The sequence below is a fragment of the Oryctolagus cuniculus genome, chromosome 7, assembly GCF_051225735.1.
Source record: "Oryctolagus cuniculus isolate XC-2025 breed Fujian yellow rabbit chromosome 7, ASM5122573v1, whole genome shotgun sequence".
Classification (NCBI taxonomy): domain Eukaryota; kingdom Metazoa; phylum Chordata; class Mammalia; order Lagomorpha; family Leporidae; genus Oryctolagus; species Oryctolagus cuniculus.
In genome coordinates this window covers 7,551,806-7,575,101 of record NC_142873.1, presented here as the reverse complement: position 1 = coordinate 7,575,101, position 23,296 = coordinate 7,551,806, and the positions used below count along the sequence as shown (strand labels likewise).

General features: G+C 52.3%; 1 protein-coding gene across 7 annotated transcripts in view; it reads left to right on the top strand.

The window, feature by feature from the left end:
- The window catches only part of SEC16B (SEC16 homolog B, endoplasmic reticulum export factor), a 72,290-nt gene that overhangs the window by 34,363 nt on the left and 14,631 nt on the right, over positions 1-23,296 (top strand). For 2 of the 7 annotated variants that reach the window (XM_070076624.2, XM_070076627.2), the window contains exons 11-20: positions 3,961-4,058; positions 5,821-5,902; positions 9,790-9,907; positions 11,030-11,141; positions 12,306-12,411; positions 14,252-14,392; positions 16,154-16,264; positions 17,078-17,150; positions 18,242-18,502; positions 19,224-19,291. In XM_070076624.2, coding sequence (XP_069932725.2) covers positions 3,961-4,058; positions 5,821-5,902; positions 9,790-9,907; positions 11,030-11,141; positions 12,306-12,411; positions 14,252-14,392; positions 16,154-16,264; positions 17,078-17,150; positions 18,242-18,502; positions 19,224-19,291 — 1,170 coding nt within the window. 7 annotated transcript variants of the gene reach the window in all.

Sequence of the window (23,296 nt, the reverse complement as noted above, 5' to 3'; positions counted from 1 at the left end):
TCTGCATCACCGTCTCTGTCAGTTGTTGCTCGTTGCTTATGGCTGCAGGGTTTCCTGTGGATGCACTACAGTTCAGTGAAAGCCCTGTAGCTGGACTTTTAGGTAATTCTCAGTTGTTGGCTGTCAGGCAAAGCTGAATGAATCAGCATTGTCATTATGCTCAGGATGACAGCATACGCATTTCTAGATGTGGAAATGTTGGGTCAAAGGGTAAAAGGCTTAGAGTTTGAGAGAGAATGAAAATTGCCTTTTTAGATGTTACAGTGATGCATTCCACGAGCAATCTACAAATGCACCTGTCCCCCACATTCTCACTATTCTCACCAACCAAAATGCTATTCAACTGTTTTCTTATGTGCCAATCTGAGAGAGAAAAATATAATTTGGTGTAGTTATTTGCTTTTATGAGTGAAGTTTTGTACATTTTATATCTGTTAAGTTTTTTTTGCCATGAATTTTACATATTTTTCTGCTGGGTCTTTTTTCCTCACTTGTTGATTTGTTGGAACACTTCTTTTTTTAGGACTTGCCATCCAAAATCAGATTATTTTGAGTGGGGGATCATATTTAGAAAGGCTCCTCATACTTCAAAATTAGCTATAAAAATGAAGTTAAAGTCCTTTTGTGACTTCATCTTTGTACTTAAATATTTCTTCTCTTGAGATCTTTGTATATGGTATTTTTAAAATGAGTGACAGACACGATACTCAGTAAAAGTTAGTAGGATCAAATTATAACATATATACATATATATAAACACTCACTATATAGGAAGGACTTGTGATTTCACCAATGATTCATTTATTTAGTCAATATTTATTAGTAGTTTTTACTTATTCTTTTAAAGAAACCTATCTTTTAATTCCATCTTCCATGAGTTTTTTAAGAAATATATTTATTTAAAAGGCAGAGAGAGACAGGGGGATTTTCCATTCACTGGTTTGTTTCTCAAATGCTTGCATCATCTGGGACTGGGCCAGGCCAAAGCCAGGAGCTGGGAACACAATGCAGGTCTCCCACGTGGGTAACAGGGACCTGAGTACTTGGGCAACCACCTGTTGCTTCCCAGGGGGTGCATTAGCAGGAAGCTGGAATTGTAACTGGGGCTGGGACTTGAACCCAGGTACTTTGACATGGGATCCCAACCAATGTCTTAACTGCTGTACCAAATGCACGTCCAGCAGCTACCACTTCTAAAGCATTGAACCCAGTGGAGGATACAGAGCTAAATTTATGATGAACTCTTCTTCTTCTTAAAAATTTATTTGAAAGATGGAGGTACAGAGAGAGGTAGAGTCAGAGATAGAGAGAGATTGAGAGAGAGAGAGAGAGAGAGAGTGCGAGAGAGGTCTTCCATATGCTGGTTCACTCCCCAAATGAATGGCTGGAGTTGGGCCGATCCAAAGCCAGGAGCCAAGAGCTTCTTCCGGGTCTCCCACATGGGTGCAGGGGCCCAAGTACTTGGGTCATCTTCTGCTGCTTTCCCAGGCTGTAGCAGAGAGTAGGATCGGAAGCGGAGCAGCTGGGTCTTGAATCGGCGCCCATATGGGATGCTAGCACTGTAGGACAGGGCTTTAACCCGCTGCACCACAGGGCCAACCCCTGAACTCTTCCTCTATGAAAAGTAAATATTGACCCTATCCACAATAATAACAAAGCTAAGATTTAACAATACCTTCTATATGCCAGGCACTTGCTTACCATCTCTCATGTGTTATCCCATTCATTGCCATAGAAATCTTGTAAGTCAGGGTCTAGTCTTGATTTAATGTATTTGTAGGGCAGTTGGTTGGTCATGGAGCTGGCATTTGGAGCTTGGAAGCCTCATACCTGAGCCTCAGTTCTAGCACCCCACAACCCACCCTTGACCAAAGGTAAATAAGGGGTAGATGGAGTCCATGAGTTCAGAGTAACTTGGGGTGAGTTGGATACCAACATACCTTTAAAACCTTTATTCATATTTACTAGGGTCTTATTTCTGGCATCGTCTACTATTGATACCCTCGATATAAGTTCTTGATATCTTCACTTATTCTAAAATTATGGTTTTGGAAGAGCAGATTTCTGAGTAAGCTGGTGATTCCCAAACCACGCATTAGTAAGTCCTTTTAAAAATAAAAAATCATAGAGTGAGCATTTGGCATAGTAGTTAAGATGCCACTTGGAATGCATTTTGCTCATATCAGAGTGACTGAGTTTGAGTCCCGGCTCTGCTCCTGATTCCAGCTTCCTGCTAATGTGTGCCCTGGGAGGTAGCTGGTGATGGCTCAAGCAGTTGGATTCTGCCACCCATGTGGGAAAACTAGATTGAGTTCTTGGTTCTTGGCTTTGGCCCCAGGTCTTGCAGGCACTGGGAAGTGAACCAGCAGGTAGATTTCTCTTTCTCTCTCTAAAATAAAACATACAAGGGCCGGCGCCGTGGTGCAGTAGGTTAATCTTCCGCCTGCAGCACCAGCATCCCATGTGGGCGCCGGTTCTAGTCTGGGCTACCCCCTTCCAGTACAGCTCTCTGCTATGGCCTGGAAAAGCAGTGGAAGATGGCCCAAGTCCTTGGGCCCCTGCACCCATGTGGGAGACCAGGAAGAAGCACCTGGCTCCTGGCTTCAGATCAGCCCAGCTCCAGCCATTGCGGCCATTTGGGGAGTGAACCAACGGAAGGAAGACCTTTCTCTTTGTCTCTTCCTCTCACTGTCTGTAACTCTAACTCTCAAATAAAATAAATAATAAAATCTTTAAAAAAAAACATACAAAAACTAACTCTAGACACCATTTTTTTTTTTTTACTTGTAGTGGATGTGAGGCTGAGTTCCTTAACTGTGGCTATTATCTCTTTCTCTCTCTGTGTGTGTCTGTCTGTTTTCAATAGGATTATATGGGGGAGACATTGGGATGACCAAGGAACTTGTCACTTGGACGTAGAATGACCTCATTAGTGGCTTCCTCTCCAAAATCACATTATTATTTTTCGGTACCAAGGAAGTCATTAATACCAGCTAAAAACCTCACATACAAACTATACCTTTAGGAAACTATTCAGAAAATTGAATGAAAAGGTAAATGTACGTGTTTTAAAATTTGCGGCACTGACCCATCTCACCTAGTGAGTGATGTCATTTACTTGGCATATGCAGGTGTTTGATAGCTAACAAGCGATCAGTTACAGCATTAGGTGGGTAAGTTAGCTGCTACATATATCGACAAAATGATCCAGTTCCTATGCGAGGGCAGGGCAGGGCAGGGGAGCCGCTGCATGGCGCTGGTTAGGGACTCAGGAGGTTGGACCCTCTCCCTTCTCCAGTCTAGAGTTCTAAGGCTTCTAGGGGTCATCTGCATGCCTGCCATATGGCTGGGGAACTGCATTTGGAGCCCTGGGTATGTGTGGTTGTGTGGGCCTTACCTGGAGTGGCCTATGGCATTTCCACTTCCATCCCATGACCTAGAACTTGGCCACATCCAAGTGTCAGGGAGCCGGGGGGAATGTATCCTACCTCTTTGCCCAGGGAGAACATGGATTTGGGTGAGCAGCTCTCAGTCTCTGCCACAGCTGCTTAAAAGGGCGCTGTTCCTTTAACACACCCCGAGAGAGAGCCTTTTTGTCCCTTTGGCTACTCACATTTTGAGATCAATCCTTGAGGTGAGGCGCTTCTCTCCCTTTTGGTACTTAGGTTCTTACAAGTGTTCTGCTATCTTCTGCTAAAGAGATAAACCTAACTGGCAACCATGCTTGAGGGAAGCTAATGAAATAGCTTCATGGATTTTGATAAGGTGAGGGCTGGAGAAGGGGACAGCCTAGAGAAAAATACTGAGCAGGTTAGCACCTGCGTCCCGCCACTTCTTCTTTGTGAACCTGTGGGAGGCTCCGCGCGAAGTCCCGACTGCTCTGGGTGGGCGGCAGTGCTCGAGTGCAGGCTTCATAGCTGCTGTTGGAGGCTCTGCTGAATGCGATGCTTTGGGTTTCAGGAGGCCCTGGAGTGGGCCATGAAGAACCACCTGTGGGGCCATGCTTTGTTCCTATCCAGCAAGATGGAGCCAAGGACCTACAACTGGGTCATGAGTGGGTGAGTCTGGGCTGACTGTGGAGTGGGGGTGCCTCCTTTTCCAGGGTCTGCAGGGGGGCTGGGGGGTGGGACATAAGATGTGCCGAGGAGGCCCACACTGCAAGTGCCCTTCCGGTTTCTCTTCCAAGCTGCACACAGTATCTCTCGCCTCCAAGACTTACATCCGAGGCACAGAGACATCCTTCCTACCTGCTACCCCCGTGGTCACAGTGTCTGCTTTGTCAGCGTCTTCTCTCTTTGGGAGGGGCTGTTCCTTCTGTTTTGTGGGGGAACAGGTGATCACTTAGGTTCACCCGAGGGAGCCTCCTGCTGGAGGGTTTGGATGCGAGTAGCTGTCAGCTGCTTAGCCTCACGGTGGGGTTCTGGGTGCTGAGAAGTGCGGAGGGACATGGAGTGCCAGGGAAACGGGGTTACCAGGACTGGGGATGAGACCCAGCAGCGGTGGTGTTGAGACTGAGGGGGTGAGGGGGTGCACTTAGTAAGAAATCACATCAGCACCCCACAATCTGAGCACCATGGGTGGACCTCTAAGCAGGTCCAGACCAGAACAAGATAGAGGAAAGATGGTCCACAGGCCTGCGTGTGGAAGAGGGGTTATGAAACAGGAGGAAAGAGAACCAGGATCGAGTGGAGGCGGTGGTATGGGCATGCTGGAGAAGTGATCTGAGCGAGTCCTCCAGGCTCTGGCTAGCATGCGTGGGAGGCAAGGACCACATGGGGCAGGGCGACCCTCCTGGACGGGACCGGCTTGGTGGACCGTGAGGAGGATGTTCCCTCCGAATGCCTGTCTCCCAGCATTGGCTAAAGCTGGGCTGTGGCTCTCTCAGCTTAGCTTCCACTCGAGTTGGCTGGAAATCCTTTTGGGCAGAGAGTCGATGAGATGGCCACCTCCACTTTGAATTCCTTCCGTGGACCTAGGAACTGGCCCTTTTCCTGGGAGCCCATTCTTCCTGATTCCGGAACCCTCAGTCTTCCCAGGGACTAGAAACAGTGCCCTGTACTTTGTCATGCCCAGAGCTGGATGGCGAGTGCCCTGAGCTTGTATGGCAAGGGTGCTGTTCTGAGCGATGATCTTCCTTTGGGTTTTGGAAGTGAACATTCCAGCCATACACGGCAGCATACATCTCTACAGCAGAGTTTTGCTTTGGGCCATTGATTTTTGATGGGGCCCAGTGAATTGTGAGAAATCTCCCTAACCGTGTATGCTTAAGTCTCAAATCAACTGTGGAGCATATTATGTCCTTGTTAAGCACATCCCATGGATCGTCACCAGCAGGATCACTTCTGGTTCCTGTCCCACGCCTCTTTGCTTATTGAAAATGGCCAGTTAGTGGTTGTGAGTAAAAAAAGCACTCCAGACCCGGGCTTGTCATGAGCCACAGATGTGACACTGAGAGCTGCAGGCTTTGGCGTGGAGGAGGTCAGTGGCAAGTAGGAGCACAGGGCGGCTGGGATGGAGGGGAGCTTCCAAGCCAACTTCCGCAGCTCCCCCAGGAGCTGAGATGGCCCTGCGTCATCTCGGCGATAGAAGAAGGCCGACAGAAACGGATACTCAAGAGCCGGGGTGTCAGTGTCAAAGTGTAGAAAATACCCGCCAACCACGAGACGGGTGTGGGGCGTGTGCTGAAATGCCGTTCCTGCCAATCTCCCCCTGGAGGGTGAAGCAGAGACCCAGCAGGAACGCCCAAGGCCTGGAACCTCATAGCGTGTGCAAGGAGGCTCTCCGGGCCTGGTCCCCACGCACCGCCCCCTCTCTCTGCAGCTTCACCAGCACGCTGGCGCTCAACGACCCCCTGCAGACCCTCTTCCAGCTCCTGTCCGGGAGGATCCCACAAGCAGCCACGGTGAGCATTGTTCCACTGTTCCCTCCACCCGCAGCCAGCAGAGGGACAGCTCAGAAACGCAGTAGAGTTTCCAGGATGCGACACGTGTAACAGAAGTTCACCAGTCCTAAGTGCTAAGTGCTTCGATGCGAATCATTTTGCTTCACACATGGGGAAGGGCCGTAGAACCTGAGGTGCAAAGGTGTGGAGTGATCCATGCTCTCAGAGTTAGTGGGTAGTGGGGTGGGCACGCACCCAGTCTGTCTCAGTGCAAAGACCACGCCATTCCCCGTGCTCTCGCAGCGGCCGGCTTTGCTGCCTGGCACGAGCTGGTGGGCTCCAGATTTAGCCAGCAGGATGCCCTCCTTCCCCCACCCCCAACCAAGGATGGCTTTCCCCTGTGACTCCCCAATCCTTCAGAGCTGGACGGGGATGATCCTACGTGCTCCAGAGCTGACTGTGGCTGAGGGAAAGCCTGGGCCAGCTTCACAGCTTTGCCACCTTGAGGGACTGAATCTTTCGGTTCCAAGGAATTCCTTTTTTGTCTCTGAAGTCTCCTAGCTTCTGGAACAGATGGTGTCGAGTGTCTGGGCCTGTTTTTTCTTGGGGCATCCCATGCCCTTTTAATATGTACATTTGTATTGCAGAGTTCCAGAGAAGTCTCCTGAATTACACCCTCAGTATTTTTTTTGTTCCATTATTTTGACTTTATTTTTAGAAACTCCAGGCATACATATTTCATAGGTATAAAATATATGCACACTTGTATGTTTAGCTAATAAAACTTGCTGTTCTTTCTCTCCCTCCATCCATTCCTAGTTTCCATCTTTCTTTTTTCTCTTTTTTTCCTCTCTTTCTTCCTTCCTTTCTTTTTCTCTTTCAAATTTGCTTGTTTGCTAATTTGAAAGGCAGAGAGACAGACAGATAGACACACACACACACACAGAGATATCTCCCACCTGCCTGTTCACCCCCAAATGCCCCACAATACTCAGGACTGGATCAGCTGTCAGGCAGAAGCCAAGAGCCGAGAACTCTCTCCGGGCCTCTGAGGTGGGATGTAACCTTCCCAGGTTGCATGGCAGCTGTCATCAATCACCCACCCTTCTCTCCTCTGTCCCACACTCCCTTCATTTTTTCTCTTTCCTCCATCCTTTCTGTGCCTTACTGGGTTTTTACCAGTGTCTCTCGCTTCTGTGCCCTTCCCTGTTTGTCTGATCTTGGGCTTCTTCCCTTCTTCCCTGAGCTGTGCAGGTCGGGTTGTCTCCTCCTGCTGTTCTCCCTGGCTTTCCTGAGTTTTTAGGACCCAGCTTCATGCACTTGCTGCCTAGCAGTGATTGTTTTCATTATTGATCCTTTCACCCACCACTTCCCGTTTGGCTGTGGGTGCGTGGCTGTGTGCAATGTTCTCTCACCCGCCGTTTATTTTCTGTGTTACTTTCCTCCTCCTGCCTTGTAGGAGTTTTGTATTTTATTCTGGGCTTGTTCCTTAGAATTATGCACCTGTACAGGAGTTGAATCTTTCCGGGACTGGTGTTGCTGGGAGGTCTGAGCTTGGGTGGAAGCAGCTTGTCTGGCATTTCCCACAGGCCTGGGGTTTCCAGGGTAGGCCTGCTAGGGTCTGCTTCTGCCTAGCCCACGGAGAGACCTTTGACCTCTCCCCACCCGTGTCCATGCTCTGCTTCCTCCTGGGTATCTTTGGTATTTCTTGTATCGTGAGAGTATTTACTTATTTTTGCCGACAACTGGCTTGAATGAAAATGGACTTCATCCACACTTCTGCTTTTCTGTCATTATTGCTTGTGATGAGAGAGAACTGATGGTGTTCACACCCCATCACCAAACCCCTCAGTGGTTGTGGGTCACTGTGTACTGCCCAGCTCAGCACAGCTGTACCACGGCCCCAGGCACTGCACGCAGCCACCTAGGCAATCAGCCTGTGGATCCCTGGCTCACCCTGCAGTCGGAACTTAGCTTTCTAGGGGAGAAAGCTGAGAAGCCAGAGGTGCTGTGGCAGTGCAGTACTTGATCTGAGAGCCGGCAGTTTCCTGGCCTCCCCACACCTCGTCAAAGGCTAGATTTCAGTCACCTGTGATGAGCAGTGCATGGGCCCTGGACACCCAGGCGTGCGTTTCATCACAGGTGTAACCTAGAGTTTCTCCTTGCCGCTGTCTGAATTTGGTTTTGCGGCTTCATCTCACAGAGCCTGCCTCTTTGCAGGAGTTTTGGTGCCTAACCAGTAGAGTTATTATGAACAATTAAAGGAGAAAGAATATCTGAGCATATCAACCACGGAGCCTGGCCTGTTGAAGTTAGTTAATAAAGGACTACTCTTTCTCTGGCCTCCTAGACCTGCTTTATGCCATTTTTTCCCTCAAATCACCTAAGGAAGAGACAGAATAATGGCTTCCAAGGGTGCCTCCTTCCGAGGGATTTTATCCTCTTTGGCTTGTTCCTTTCAATTCAGCAAGAAGAGGCCTGGCTTACATGTCCAAGGGAGGGCGATACTCAGACGAAGCCCATGTGGTGCTGGTAGGAGGAATGCCTGGCAGAGGGTGAGGCTCATGGTCTGAGCCAGGTGATGAATGAGAGCTATTGTAATCATTAGATGTCTCCTCCAACCCCCTCCACTGCATTGTCCAGTCTGGGTGGAGCAGGTGTGACGTGTAGCTGGGTGGAGCGTGTTTTATTCTCTGGGGTCATTGCAAGTGCCAGGTGACTGTGGAAGCGTTGATCTCAGGGCTTAGTTATTACTGTCAATCCTCTGGCCGACCCTCCCACACGACAGCTTGGAGTTAGACCGGCCTGCGAGCCGCCCCTTTCTTTCCCTCTGTTGAGCTTCCCGCTGTATGTTTGTGCTTGTGTTCTCATGTGTGAGGCACTTCAACAGATATGGGAAAAATAGAATGAAAAGATGTTTATCTTGATAAAAAGTGCTGAACTCCACGCATAGCTTCTTTTCACAGTGTTTATCATGAACTTTGTGACGAGCCCTTTATTCACACCTACATGTTATTCATAAAGTGAGAGCCAAGTGTGGCATACTATTCTGTGTTCCACATAGCTGTCTTCTCCCTAAATTGCAGCCCTGTACATGATCTCCATTCTAGAGACGAGGAAACAAAGGTTTAAAGCCAGTTGAAATTTTGCACTGGTCACACAGCTAAGAGGCAGGGAGTGGTGAGGGGAACGCTGGGCCTGTGTTGTTTTAGGACATCATGTTGTTTACTGATATTCACCCCCCAACCCAGCCACCCTGCTGTGCCAGGACCAGACTCTACCGGGAAAGCGCCCGTGGGCAGGGCTCTCTTCCCACTTCCCCTTTGCTGTTTGCTCTCTGCTGCCCCTGGTGGAGGCTGCTTCCTCTGCTTGGCCACTGCTGGGATGGGCACTGCCCTTGGCTGGGAGGGAAATAAATGGGGACTGACTGCAGGCTGGGCCACTTGGCTTGATTTTCTCATTCTAAAGGGCTGATAGGAATTAGAATACATGAGGTGGCTGTGAAGATGACATAAGATGATGTGTGTAAAACTAGGAAAACTTAACTTGACCTTGGTGATGGGCTAATGTGATTTCTACTTATGAAGCAAGGGTGTTTTTTTTTTTTCCCCTTTGACTTGACTAGCTATTTGGCATGGGGGTGCTGGGAAGAAATTTGATAATTAGTAAAACTCTTATTATGTGTCTATTTGTATTTACCTATCTTTCTATTGCTTGTAGGAATTTTGATTGGTTTATTTTTTTTTTTTTTGGTAAATAAGAGAACTTGAAACCAATGAATGGAAGCATTGCAGGCAGCGTGATGGACCTGTGTGAACTCCTCCTAGCCAGAAAGCAGCAGTCCTCTTACCAACACTCGTGTCACCATAAGTTCTGTAAGCTGTCATCATTTTTCTGCTGTTTTTCAGTGCTGTGGGGACACGCAGTGGGGAGACTGGAGGCCTCACTTGGCTGTGATTCTGTCGAATCAGGCTGGGGACCCGGAGCTGCGTCGACGTGTGATTGTCTCCATGGGGGACACCCTGGGTGAGCAGGAACCCGCACCACCCCCCTCCCCACCCCACAAGGGTATGCCTTTAACTTCGGGCCCTTAGTTTCTTAGATTCAGTGCAGGGCCAGAGTCTGGACCTCAGGGCATCAGTGTTTTGAGGGAAGAAACTTCAGGGAAAGGAATGTCCTTCCTGCCAGTTCACTGGCATCTCTGCTGCGAGCCAGCTCAGGCCAGGGCCCCGAGACCTGGTGCTCAGCTGCTGAACTTCTTCCTTAGGAGAGATTCCCTTGCAGACGGACTGGACGCCTGGGGACCTGGCCTCTAGCACCATCCGTCCCTCAGTGACCTTGCTCAGTCAGGGAGCAAGTTCTGCTTTTGCCGTAACTACCCTTCAGAATCCTGCTGCCTTTGTTTCTTTCATCTCTCTATGACCGTGGCCTTATAAACACACACCGGGTATTGAATGTTCCAGGTCAGTGGCTCTCAAATTTGGTCAAGAGGCAGAACATGCAGAGTTCATAGTGTTCTTTGAGGGACTTTGTAAAACCTTGCTGTGTTCAACTTAAAACAGCCATGCGTCAGAGTGTGCCATGTCAGATGTCAGGTTCTTGGGCATCCTGGAACCCCGGACCAAAGGGAGCAACATCTGCTGAGCCCTTCTTGGGTGCTAGGCACTGTGCTAGTGGTGTATCTATTTTAGTTAATTCAATTTTCAGCCAATGGAAAATGTATGGGAGTACCTTTTAACATTGGGAGCAATTTGGTTATTGATTTGATTTTTATGAGCGTGGGGGAAAGTCTTCTATTGTTTGCTGTTAGCGCCCTGGGAGGCCTCAACTAAGGACCCCCATTCGTGAGGGTCCGCTTCTCTGCTGAGGTGTGGGCCTCTCTTCTCACCTCTCACCCTCAGGAAGAACTCCAACGCTTGGAAAGGTTCCTAGTTACTTGTCTGTTATACAGGATATGAAATAGCTTCCTTTTCTGGCAGAAGAGAATTGAGATCAAATGTTTGAGGCCCAAAATGCCAGTGGGAGAGAGGGTGAGCTCTGGGGTCCATGACTCAAGCGTGTGAGAAGTTCATGTGTTCATTCATTCATGCACTCCCATGTGGCTTCTCCCCTGACCCGTGGCTCTGCCCTGTCTCTGTTGTCCTGCAGCCAGCAAGGGGCTGGTGGAGGCAGCCCACTTCTGCTACCTCATGGCTCAGGTGCCCTTCGGACACTACACTGTGAACGCGGACCGTCTGGCCTTGCTGGGCAGTAGCCACAGGTGTGTGACCTTCTAGGGGACGGAGAATGGCCAGGGATGCTCCCGGGGGAGCTGTGTGCTCCTCTGCTGGGTTTCACAGCTCCTATTTGCCATCTTCCTGTGAGCTTTCGGCTCTCGCTGGTGCCCTCCTCTGGTTAAATGCAGAATCTGCAGGCTTGGACCAGTAGATGCTCCCCGGGTGCCACTTCACACCACCAGGCGGCCGTCAGGCTGCATTGCGCCGCTCTGGCCACTGGGTGGCACTCTGGCTCTGCAACCAGGGATCAATTAACCCAATCAAACAAAAATAAGGTTTTACTTGTGAGGCTTCCGCTCTGTGTCAGGCCGCCCTGAGTCCTTTCTGAGAGCCCACCCTGAGCAAAACTAGGGAGCAGCAGAAGCGCGTGTTGAGGCCTTCTATTGGGGGGTGCCCCAGCGCCCCTACTTGTTGCATGTTACTCTCTGCGGGCCACTGCACACCTCTCATCACGGGAAAACCCGGTGGGCCCCGGGGAGAAGGAATGGTTGACAGACAGGCAGTTGGCTCCCTGGGGCCCTTCTGAGCTCTCCACCCCTCCCCCCATATTTGAGATTTCCTAAGCTTGCAGGTGGTGCCAGGCCTTTCTTCGCTCCGTTTCCCTTGTTACACACTGCCCCTAAGAAGAAGGCATTTTTAAGAAGGGAAACTGAGGCACAGCAAGGTGAAAAAACGTGTGGAAGACAGGGCAGCTGGAGTGCGGTGGGGGCGGCCGGGCTCCCAAGCCCTCTGGTGACGGCGGCGCCAAGCTGCCCAGCCCGGCCGCCGGGGGCCTCATGTCCCACACGGGAACGCCGGGGTCCCGTGGGGACCCTCAGCGCGTGGGTGACTACGAGGGCTCTTCAAAAAGTTCATAGGAGGGGCCTTTTATGAAAAAAAAAAAGCGTAGATTTCAAAAAAAAAAATTTTTTTTTTCTTTTTTTGTTTTTGCACCCAAATGTTTCGCTTCCTTTTTCCAAGTTTTTGACGCCTCCAGGAACAACGCGGTGCCTGGGATGTGCGGCCCCCGGCAGGCAGGCCGGTGAGGGCAGGGCCGCGGGGGCGCCTCTCCCCAGGCCCCCCGCGTCAGCCCAGTCAGAGCCGTCGGGGAGGGCGGCGGCGGGCGGCGTCCCGCCACCTCACGCGCCCTGTTGCTCTTCCGGTTCCAGTCAGGAGTTCCCGAGGTTCGCCTCCGCGGAGGCTATCCAGAGGACGGAGGTCTTGGAGTACTGTCGGACGCTGGGCGGCCGCCCGGGCCTCATCGCTTCCTTCCAGGTAGGCGACGCCGCGAGGCGCCGTTGCGACTTGACGCCTCGGCCGACTTCCCCTCAGCAGCGCGAGCGCGGGAAGGTGCCGGGTCTCGTCCCGCGCGTCCCCTGCAGCCTTGTCTTTCACGCCGCGAGAGCTGGACCTCGCAGGGGCCTCCCTGCCCGAGGCTCCGGCCTCGCCGTCGCGGCCCCGGGCCCCTGCGGCCAGCTCCCGGCCCTGCGCGGCCCCGGCGCCCCAGGCCCGTGTGCGCCTGCGCAGCCGCCCCGCCCCGCCCCTGCCGCCGCCGCCGCCGCCGCCGGGGCTGGGGTCTCTCCCGCGACCCCTGAGACTTCTGCCCCTGCAGCTTTTTTTTTATATATATATATATTTTATTTTATTTAATGAACATAAATTTCCAAAGTACAGCTTATGGATTACAATAGCTTCTCCCCCCCCCCCCATAACTTCCCTCCCACCCACAACACTCCCCTCTCCCACTCCCTCTCCCCTTCCATTCACATCAAGATTAATTTGCAATTATCGCCGCTGCAGCTTGCTCCCTGCTCCGTGCCTGGTCCCTCGCCGCCAGCTGCACGTTCTCCTGGCCTCTCTCCTCAACCTCCCGACCTGTGGCCCATGTCACCCACATTTCTCACATTTGTCACGAGTGTGGCAGTGGGCTCGGCTGAGGCGGGGGTGGCCCCAGTGTCTGTTGAAGGCGCCCCCCGCGGGAGCCAGCGAGCTCCTGTCTGGAACGCGGGGCAGTGGCGCCAGGCACGAAGCCCGCTGTCCACACTGGACACCGCCTCCCACGGCTGGCTCCGTGGCCCCCATTTGACACGTAGCTCTGCTGCCCTGTATTTCCTTTGCTTTTTGTGTGCAGGTAACTCATCTTCCTGTGCACATTACCTTCGTATTCTTTTTAAAAAAGAGATTGGTTTATTTATTTGGAAGTCAGAGAGAGAGAGAGGGAAATTTTCTGTCGACTGGTCACTCCCTAGATGGCTGCAATGGCCAGGACTGAGCAGTTGGAAAGCAGGAGTGGGGAGCTTCCTCCAGGTCTCCCACGCAGGTGCAGGGGCCCAAGGACCTGGGCCATCTTCCACTGCATTCCCAGGGCATAGCAGAGAGCTGGATCGGAAGTGGAGCAGCCAGGAGTCGAACTGGTGTCCATATGGGATGCCAGTGCTTCAGGCCAGGGCTTTACCCGCTACGTCACAGCACCGGCCCCTACCATGTTTTCTAAGTACTTTTTCTGGATGATTTCATTTAATCGTCACAGCAGAAGAGGTGGTAGGCGGTGTTACTATAGAAATCCGTGTTGCAGTGGGTACACTGAGGTCAGTAGTCCAGTGTGCCACACTAGGATGGCGCTCGGGTTTGAACCGGAGTCTGTCTGCCACCAGAGCCCTCACGCCTGGCCCTCGCCTCGTCCCTCAGGCTTCGGCAGGAGATTACTTGTATTCGTCTGTACTCTCCACGGGGCTTGCACCAGGGCCTGTTTTTGCTTGTGTTATATGTGCCCTGTCACCTGGTCTCTGCCCCAAACAGAACAGCAGGCTCTCTCGTACCACAGCCTGATGGATAGGGAGTAAGCACTTCGTACATTTCCACGGTGACCAAGGCCTAGAGTGGAGCTGATGGGTTGTCTGTACTTCTCTCTATAACTCAGGAACCACGGGCTGGATTTGGAGTTGTGCCTGTACACAGATAAAATGCCCCAGATGGCACAAAGCTGTGGATATGTGGATGCCAGTGCTGCAGGAAGCTGGCAATCATTTGACTTGCAAGAAGTCTTATCTGCGTCCCCCCCTATCCCTCCAGCCCTGTCTGGTGGACTCATCCCTGGCCCGGTTCCTCTCCGCAGGTGTATAAGCTCCTTTATGCTTCCCGCCTGGCGGACTACGGCCTGGCGTCCCAGGCCTTCCATTACTGCGAAGCCATTGGCACGGCCGTCCTGAGCCAGGCAGAGAGCAGCCACCCTGTGCTATTAGTGGAACTCATCAAGGTGAGCGTCTCAAAGGGTTCTCTGCAGGTGGTTTATCTTCAGTGTTCAGAGCAAGCCATTGGAGAGCAGCTGAGGCTCCACGTTTCATCTTTTTTGAACACGCTGTACAATTGGAGCCCACGGCTGTCTTTGGCCACGGCTGTGTGCCCAGATGCGATAAGCAGAGTCCGAAACACACAAGGGAGGAGGCTGGGGGCGGGGGCGGGGGGATTGGGGGCCTGGGAACACCATGCATGTACTTCTTGACAAATTCATTCTTGCACCTGCTTTTCTGGTACAGTAAAATGGCATGCAGCGGTAAACCATTCTGTTTGTAAAAGCTGGGCTTGGAAAATGTAGTTAGTGATTAAAACAGGAAATGATCCTTATTAAAATACTTTTAAATGCATGGAATATTTTATCACATGTGGGATACATTTAAAAAAGAAAACAAAAACATATCAACTTTCAGTTTCTGGGGAAGAAAACAATAATCAGGCAAATACTTGTTTCAGTTAATTGAAGAAAAAGTCCATTAGAGAGCAAAAAGGCAGCCTGCCCTTACATTTTTGTTTTGGTGTGGATGAGGCCCAAGTGCTGGATTCTGTAGGCAATAACGTTAGTGGTGTTCAGGCCCCACACACTGAGATTTCTGCCCACAGGTTCATGTTTGCAAGGAACCCAGGGAGCCAGAATGGTTGACTGGGGAAGTTCTGGGACTTCATAATGGAATAAGGCGGAGCAAGTGTTATGGTACAGCTGGTTAAGCCACTGCCAGTTGTCAGCATCGCATATCAGAGCAAGTCCAAGTCCAAGTCCCCACTGCTCCAGTTCTGATACAGCTGCCTGCTAACGAGCCTGGGAAAGCCGTGGATGATGGCCCAAGTGTTTGGGGGCCCTGCCACCCACATGGGAGACCAGGATGGAGCTCTTGGCTCCTGGCTTTGGTCTGGCCCAGCTCTGGCTGTCGTGGCCATTTGGGGAAGGAACTGAAGATAGAAGATCTCTCTGTTTCTCCCTCCCTCTCTTTTGCTCTGCCTTTCAAATAAATCAATAAATCCATTGGTTCACTCCCTAGATGGTGGCAATGGTGAGGGATAGGCCAGGCCAAAGTTAGGAGCCAGGAGCTCCATCCAGGTCTCCCATGTGGCTAGCAGGGGCCCAAGAACTTGGATTATCTTCTGCTGCTTTTTCCCAGGCCATTAGCAGGGAGCTGGATTGAAAGTGGAGCATCTGTGACACAAACCAGCTCTCATATGGGATACGGCTTCGAAGGTGGCAGCTTTACCTCTATACCACAATGCTGTCCCCAGTTAATAATTATTTTTTTAAGATTTATTTATTTATTTGAAAGTCAGAGTTACACACAGAGAGGAGAGGCAGAGGGAGAGGTCTTCCATCTGCTGGTTCATTCCCCAGATGGCAGCAATGGCTGGAGCTGTGCTGATCCGAAGCCAGGAGCCTGGAACTTCTTCTGGGTCTCTCACGTGGGTGCAGGGGCCCAAGGACTTGGGCCACTTTCCACTGCTTTCCCAGGCCATAGCAGAGAGCTGGATCGGAAGTGGAGCAGCCGGGACTTGAACCGGTGCCCATATGGGATGCTGGCACTGCAGGTGGATGCTTAGCTGCTACACCACAGCACAGGCCCCCTCAATTATTCTTTATAATCCAATTTACAAGGCAGTTGCGGCTCTTTCTGCTTCCCGTCATTGCCGCCTCGCCCTCTTGGTGTTCCATCACTCTGATTGCCCTCTCTGTCCCTCTCCCACTGACTCGGCGCAGCTGGCCGAGAGGCTGAAGCTGGCAGACCCGTTGGTTCTCGAGAGGCGCGGGGGAGATGAGGCCTGGGAGCCTGACTGGCTGCAGCGGCTCCGGCGGCACCAGGAGCTGCAGGTGAGCAGGTGGAGCAGGGGTGGCAGGCTGGGCCTCAGTTTCCCTCCACTCTCCCTGAGCTGCAGAGGGGCATGGACATCAGCAAGTCCTGGCCGCATGCTTCCCTGTGGTGTCCCCATCACCCACGAGCTGCGCCCCGTGTCCCGGGAAAGGGTGGGACTCTGAGCTCCTCGCCTGCTTGGCTCCCATTTTGAAACCATTTCCTCTGTGTGTGTGTGACCCAGGTGGGTGGAGGCGGAGTGGGGAGGGCTCTCCCAAACCCCTTGCCGCCCTTCTCTGAGGTCCCAGGGCGCATGTTTGATGGCTAAGAAAGCTTCCCCATCTCTGCTGGGAACAAAGGATCAGAGAGACCGCGGTACTTTCATGTAATGTAGGCCAGGCACTCACTTAAAAGACGTCCGGGCCTTTCCTCTCTGTTCTCACGATTGCCCAAGCTGCTGGTCGTCATCGGGACAGTAAGAGGACCAGGGCCTCCTCCCTCTCTTCCTCCCATTATGCCTGAAGAAAGGACCAAGTGGATGTTTCAAACCCAGCCCTCCTCCTTCCCTCCCTGCATCCCTCTGCTGTGGCCTCTCAGGCCTGTGGTTTCCCTCCTTCCGTGGGCCCTGACCTGCGGCCAGCGCTGCCGGCTCTGAGCACAGCTGGGAGCCCTGGAGCCAGTGCCCTGCTCAGGCCACTGGGCGCTCAGCGGAGGTTCCCTTACCGTGCCACTCCCACCGGAGATCCTGTCTGATTTAAGTTCAGAGTCACCCCGTTCCCTACTCTTGTTTCTCCCTGTGCCGCGGATAAAGGAGTGTGCTTTATCTTAAACAGCAAAAGGCAGCTGCAGACGCTGGGGAACCTCATTCTGCAAACTTGGATACTCCAGGAGCCACAGGAACAACAGGTGCTTGGGACAACAGCTGACGCTCAGGGTCTGATTGCACGACACAGACTTTTCCAGGGAATTCTAGCCCCTCCCTCCCCTGAGTGCCTTCCTTGCCTGTGTCAGTGTGACCCACCCGCTGGGCCAGGTACCTCCTGCACACAGCCCCTCTTTTCCCACGGTTACACGGGGTCCTCACCTCTTCCCTTCCAGCCATGCCTCTTGTGCTTCCTTCAGGGGTGAGCAAAGGGAAGGGGAGGGGGGGCAGGCCTTGCTTCTGGTCTCAGTGAAGGGTGGAGCAGCACCAGGCCACTGCCTCTTGTGGCTGCTTCCTCACAGCCCTGTCCGCTGGTGCCCACACAGCCCTGGGACCTTGGGCCAATCTTGGGCTTGTCCCCACCTGCGTTCATCTCATCAGCAAGGCCCCCTCCAGGGCAAATGGATTGTGCTGCTTTACAAGCAAAGCCATCGCCTCTCAGATCTGATCTGGGCTTTTAATGAGAAGTTTTCTTTCTTTTTGATTTTTAAAATTTGAGAGGTGGTGGTGGGAGGGAGGGGATGAGAGTGAGAGAGAGAGGGAAGGAGGCAGAGAGAGAGAGGGATAGAGAGAGAGAGAAAGGGGCTCTGGTTCATCAGTTCCACTCCCCAAATGGCCTCAGTGGTTAGGGCTGGGCCAGGACCAAAGCTGGGAGCCGGCAACTCAATCCAGGTCTCCCATGTAGGTGGCAGGGACCCCACTACTTGAGCCATCACCACTGCCTCCCAGGGTCTGCACTGGCAGGAAGCTGGCACCAAATCCAGAGGCCTTTTCCCAAACTGGAGGTCTTCCAGGTTTCAAATACCCAAGTCCGTTAGGAACTCCTTAAAGGAGAAAGAGTTGATCCAAAAATACAGAGGTGTGGAGTCGGATGGGGTGGTCATTTCTCCCCTCCCAACCCACTGCTGGAAGGTGTGGAGACGGCACGAGGATGTGAGCCACACTGGTGCTACGATCACCGTGCTTTGCGAGGCCTCAGGGGCAGGAGCTGCACCCTGTGGCCGGTCTTGTTTCTGGTCTGATTCGTGTGCAGATGCCACAGTTCAGGTCTCACTCCTTCCTCTTGTGTCCGCAGAAAGCACTTTCTACCAGGATCTTCCCGCATATCAGCGCTTCTCAGACGCCCCCGGGTGCGAGCCAGCGCCATGGCCAACACCTACGCAGACTGGCCTGCCCCAGCCCTTTCCCCTCCAGCCAGGGCCCGCCGCAGGGCCGGCAGGGGCACCTGTGCCTCTCTATTCAGTGCCTGAGACCCACTTCCCGGTCAGCACGGAGGAACCACAGGCTGTTGGAGGACAGGTCTGGGAGGACACGCGGCAGACACACTCAGCCCCTGGTAAGACCTGCTGGCCAGACTGGACGCCCGGGGTACCGAGTCTTGGGGCAGCGGAAGCAGGGGAGGGAGGTGCAGGCAGCAGTGGGAGCCGGTGGGCTGGAGCCAGTGCAGACTTGTGGTGGGGTGTGCACGTTGCTGCGGCTGCTTTGTTGCACTGGAGGAAGCGTGTTCTCTTCCTGTCTGTCCTGCCCTCGCTGTGGGTTGCATAATCTCTGGGCAGTGGGAAGACTGCAGGGTGGAGAAGAGAAAAAGTCACCTGCACCACAGCATAGGCCTCTTTCTGCACCCGAGAGCTCACTGTCAGGGGCCGTGGCAGGAGCCCGTGTGTCTGTCCTGGCCCCTCGGACTTGGGACAGCAGGGGCAGACATGGGTGAGCGGTGCTGAGCTGTGCCAGGGGAGAGCTGGGCACTGTGAGGATGAGATCTCAGACCCGAGACAAGGTCCTGTCCAGGCTGGAGACTCAAACGGGGGATGCCTGCGATGCAGACAGACATTGGAAAGGACCACCGTGCTTTTGGGGGACCCGTGCGTCCTGGGGCGGCTGGAGCTGAGAGAAGCCGTGCACCTGGACTTGGATTTGCTGTGGTCTCAGAGAAAAACGGGCTCTGACTCCAGCCACTTTGCAGCTGGGAAAGTCTCTGTGTCTCCCACCACCCTTCATCAGGGTGCCTGGAGGAAGCACGGCTCTGAAGCAGTTTCTGTGTGTGTTTGGTGCTGCAGGAGAGAACATAGCGTCTCCAGAGACCTTCCAGGAGCCTGAGGGTCTAGAGGTCATTTCCACGCCACAGGTGAGTGGACGAAGCAGGGTGAAGGTGAAGAGGTGCCTGCTGCTGGGTTTCCCGTGCATGTAGGTGCCCTGGTTTCTGAGTTCCCTGCAGACTCCTCCCCACCACGGCGCCAGCTCTCTCTCCCACTCTGTGCCTCTTCCTCACTGTTTCTAGCCCCAGTCCTGGGGGGCAGGGAGGAGCCTGTGTTCTTACTTACATTCAGTCCCACCCCATGTGTCCTGGGAGGTGGAGTGGAGGGAGCAGAAGAGCTGGTTTAGTTTTGGCCTCATGGATCTTTGCCCCCTTGGCATCCTAACTGTCTGTCTGTCTATCTATATCTATCTGTCTGTCTATCTATCTATCTATCTATCTATGTATCTATCTGAGAGAAAGAGACAGAGGTCTTTCATCTACTGACTGATGCCCCAAATACAGGCCTAGGCCAGGAGCCAGGCACTCCATCCTGGTCTCCCACATGGATGGCAGGACCCAAGTTTTTGGACCATTGTCTACTACCTCTCAGGTACATTAGCAGGAGGCTGGATCAGAAATAGAGTAGCTGGGACTGAAACCAGCACTCCAATGTGGAATGCAGATGTCCCAAGCAGTGCCTCAACCCACTGCATCGCAATGCCTACCTTCTCTTCTTTTTCTAAATTTATGTATGTATACGTGTACTTTTCTTTCTTTGAAAGGAAGAGATACACAGAGAGATAGAGATAAAAAGATCTTCCATCTGTTGATGCACTTTTCAAACACCTGCAACAAGAGGTGCTGGGCTGGGCTAAAGCTAGGAGCCAGGGACTCAACCTGGGTCTCTCACATTGGTGGCAGCTGACCCAAGGACTTCAGCCATCATCTGCTGCCTTCCAGGGTATGCATTAGCAGAAAGCCGGAACTGGTAGTAAAGCCAGCACTTGAACCCAAGCACCAGTGAATGAGTGGAGGGGAGCGCTTACTCTCTCTGCCTTTCTCATTCTCTCTGCCTCTCAAATAAAAAAACAAGAAGTTTAGGGGCTGGCACCGGTAGTAGGTTAAGCCTCTGCCTGTGGTGCTGGCATTCCAGCTTGGAGTCCTGGTTGCTCCACTTCTGATCCAGCTGTCTGCTAATGGCCGGCTAAAGCAGTGGGAGATAATCCAAGTACCTGGGCCCCTGTACCCATGTGGGAGACCCAGAAGAAGCTCCCGGCTCCTGGCTTCTGATCGGCCCAGCTCCAACCGTTGTAGCTATTTGGGGAGTGAACCAGCAGATGGAAGACCTCTCTCTATGTCTCTCCCTATCTCTATCTGTAACTCTGCCTCTCAAATAAATAAGTAGAGCTTTAAAAAAAGATAAATTTATTTTGAAATCTATGTATAACTTTTTCATAATATGCATTTCCACGAACTTCTTGAAAAATCATTGTGTATGTACATATATACTTAAGTGTATATGTGTGTATGAATAGATGTGCATAAAACATATGCATGTGTGTTTTTAAATGGTGAAGAAAATGTCCATGGAGAGCTTTATTTCTTATTTTTAAAAATATTTATTTATTTGGAAGACATAGTGACAAAAGGGAGAAACAAAGTGAAAGAGAATTTTTAAAATTTTTATTCTATTTTTTTCAATTTCCCCCCTTGCTGCTGCCTTTTTTTTTTTTTTTTGATAGGCAGAGTTAGAGAGAGAGACAGAGAGAAAGGTCTTCCTTCCTTTGGTTCACCCCCCAAATGGCTGCTACGGCCAGTGCGCTGGACCAATCCAAAGCCAGGAGCCAGGTGCTTCCTCCTGGTCTCCCATGCGGGTGCAAGGCCCAAATACTTGTGTGGGGAGCAATCCGGACTGGACTAAGTTACTGGAATTAAGACTTATTCTATGCATCTGCTCTCCCACAACATGGCGCTGGGAGAGAAGTAAACAGCTTCCGCACAGCTGCCTCCAGTTCAACCAATAAACAGTAGGACTTGCTCCTGATTGGAGGAGAGCAGCGTACTCGGCGTGTGGGCAGCCGAGTTAGGATTGGCGGAGGAGGACTATAAAGGAGGAGAGAGACGGCATGCACCGGGGAACATCTATGGGGAACATCTAAGGGGAACATCTAGCTGAAGGAACACCTGTGCAGCCCCCCGAGAAAGCCGGCTGGCGGTGTGCCGCTCCCCTGCGGAAGTGGGGAATGTGGCCAGGGGGAACTGCCCTTCCACGGAGGTGGAAGGGATAGTAGCCAACCCGGGAAGAACCAGCAGCAAACCCGGGGAGGGCCGAGCAGACGAAAGAACAGCGCAGGGTCCTGTGTCGTTCCTCCGCGAAGAGGGGGAGCGACATAATGGTGCTGTGACTCGGATATGAAGCCTAGGCAGGGTTTAGTGTCATTCCTCCACGAAGAGGGGGAGCGACATAATGGTGCTGTGACTCGGAAGGAAACCTAGGACGGATAGCAAACTTAGGAGGGAAGAAACGGGAAGAAACGGGAAGAATTGGGAAATTATCGGAGAGAGAGACTAGCAAACAGCCTAGGGAAAAGCCGGACGAAAAAAGGTGCCGGAAGAAGCTATGGAAAGCCTAGGCATAGACTCAGATACGGACTACGGGGGGAAGCTGGGAGAAATCTCTAAGGTCGAAAGCGAAAGTGAAAGCTAGAACAAACAGACTCGGATGCGGACTGTGGGGAGAGGCCAGGAGAAATGAGGGAGGAGTATTGTTGGAGGAAAGCTTGGGGAAACATACCGGGTAGAGAAAAATGTTAGGGAAATTGAAGCCGCGGGGGGCAGGCCAAGGCGGAAACGGAAGCCACTTTGGGATTCTCAAGTTAGCCCGGGAATAGGGGGCGAAAGGTTGAAACCAGAAGCTGAAACGTAAGCCAGATTGGGATCCGTCTGATTAGCCCGGGGAGCAAAGGACGGGAAGCCAAATCGTGGGGCGGAGACGTAAGCTGGGTTGAATTCGCCAGGCTAGCCCGGGGAACTTAGATTGAATGCTAGTGGCGGACACGTAAGCTACGCTGTGTGACTCGCGGAGGCTGCCGTGCGCAGAGAGAGCGTGCGGGGCACAAGTAGATAGGGAACGGGGCTGGCGTAGGCCGTGGTGCAGACGCAAAGGGCGTGGAAAGCGGAGCCGCGCAGATGAGAGAGGCGCTGGCTGAAGCGGCGCAGAGCGGGAAGCTGCGGGGATAAGAGAAACAGAAGTTTGGAAGTGGAGTGAGAGAAATGGGAATGTTGGCAGACAGAAGTAAAATGGGAGAAATAGGAATGCCCGGAGATAGAGAAATAGAGAAATAGAAAGGCCTCCCTACAATACAACAATTAGAAGGCTTGGATTCGGTCTGCCCGATTAGTGAGGCGATGAGCACCTGGGCGGCTAGCAGCTTATGCGCCGCAGGTCACCGAAGACAGGCACGAATTAACATCAGTAAGGCCTCCCCACAAAAAGGCAATGAGAAGGCTTGGATTCGGTTTGCCTGATAGGGCTTGTAAGCCCCTGCAGGCAGAGCAGAGCATGCGCTGCAGGGCACCGAACACAGGCACGCATCAGCGCCTAAAAACCTCCTCACAACATGGCGAAGAGAGGACCCGGATTCGGTTTGCCTGATTGATAGGACTTGTAAGAGCCTGTGGCAACTCTAGCAAGTAGAGCAGAGTGTGTGCCGCGGGACACCGAAGACAGGTGCGTATCAACGCCAAAAAATAAAAAGAAAGGGGGATCTGTGGGGAGCAATCCGGACTGGACTAAGTTACTGGAATTAAGACTTATTCTATGCATCTGCTCTCCCACAACATGGCGCTGGGAGAGAAGTAAACAGCTTCCGCACAGCTGCCTCCAGTTCAACCAATAAACAGTAGGACTTGCTCCTGATTGGAGGAGAGCAGCGTACTCGGCGTGTGGGCAGCCGAGTTAGGATTGGCGGAGGAGGACTATAAAGGAGGAGAGAGACGGCATGCACCGGGGAACATCTATGGGGAACATCTAAGGGGAACATCTAGCTGAAGGAACACCTGTGCAGCCCCCCGAGAAAGCCGGCCGGCGGTGTGCCGCTCCCCTGCGGAAGT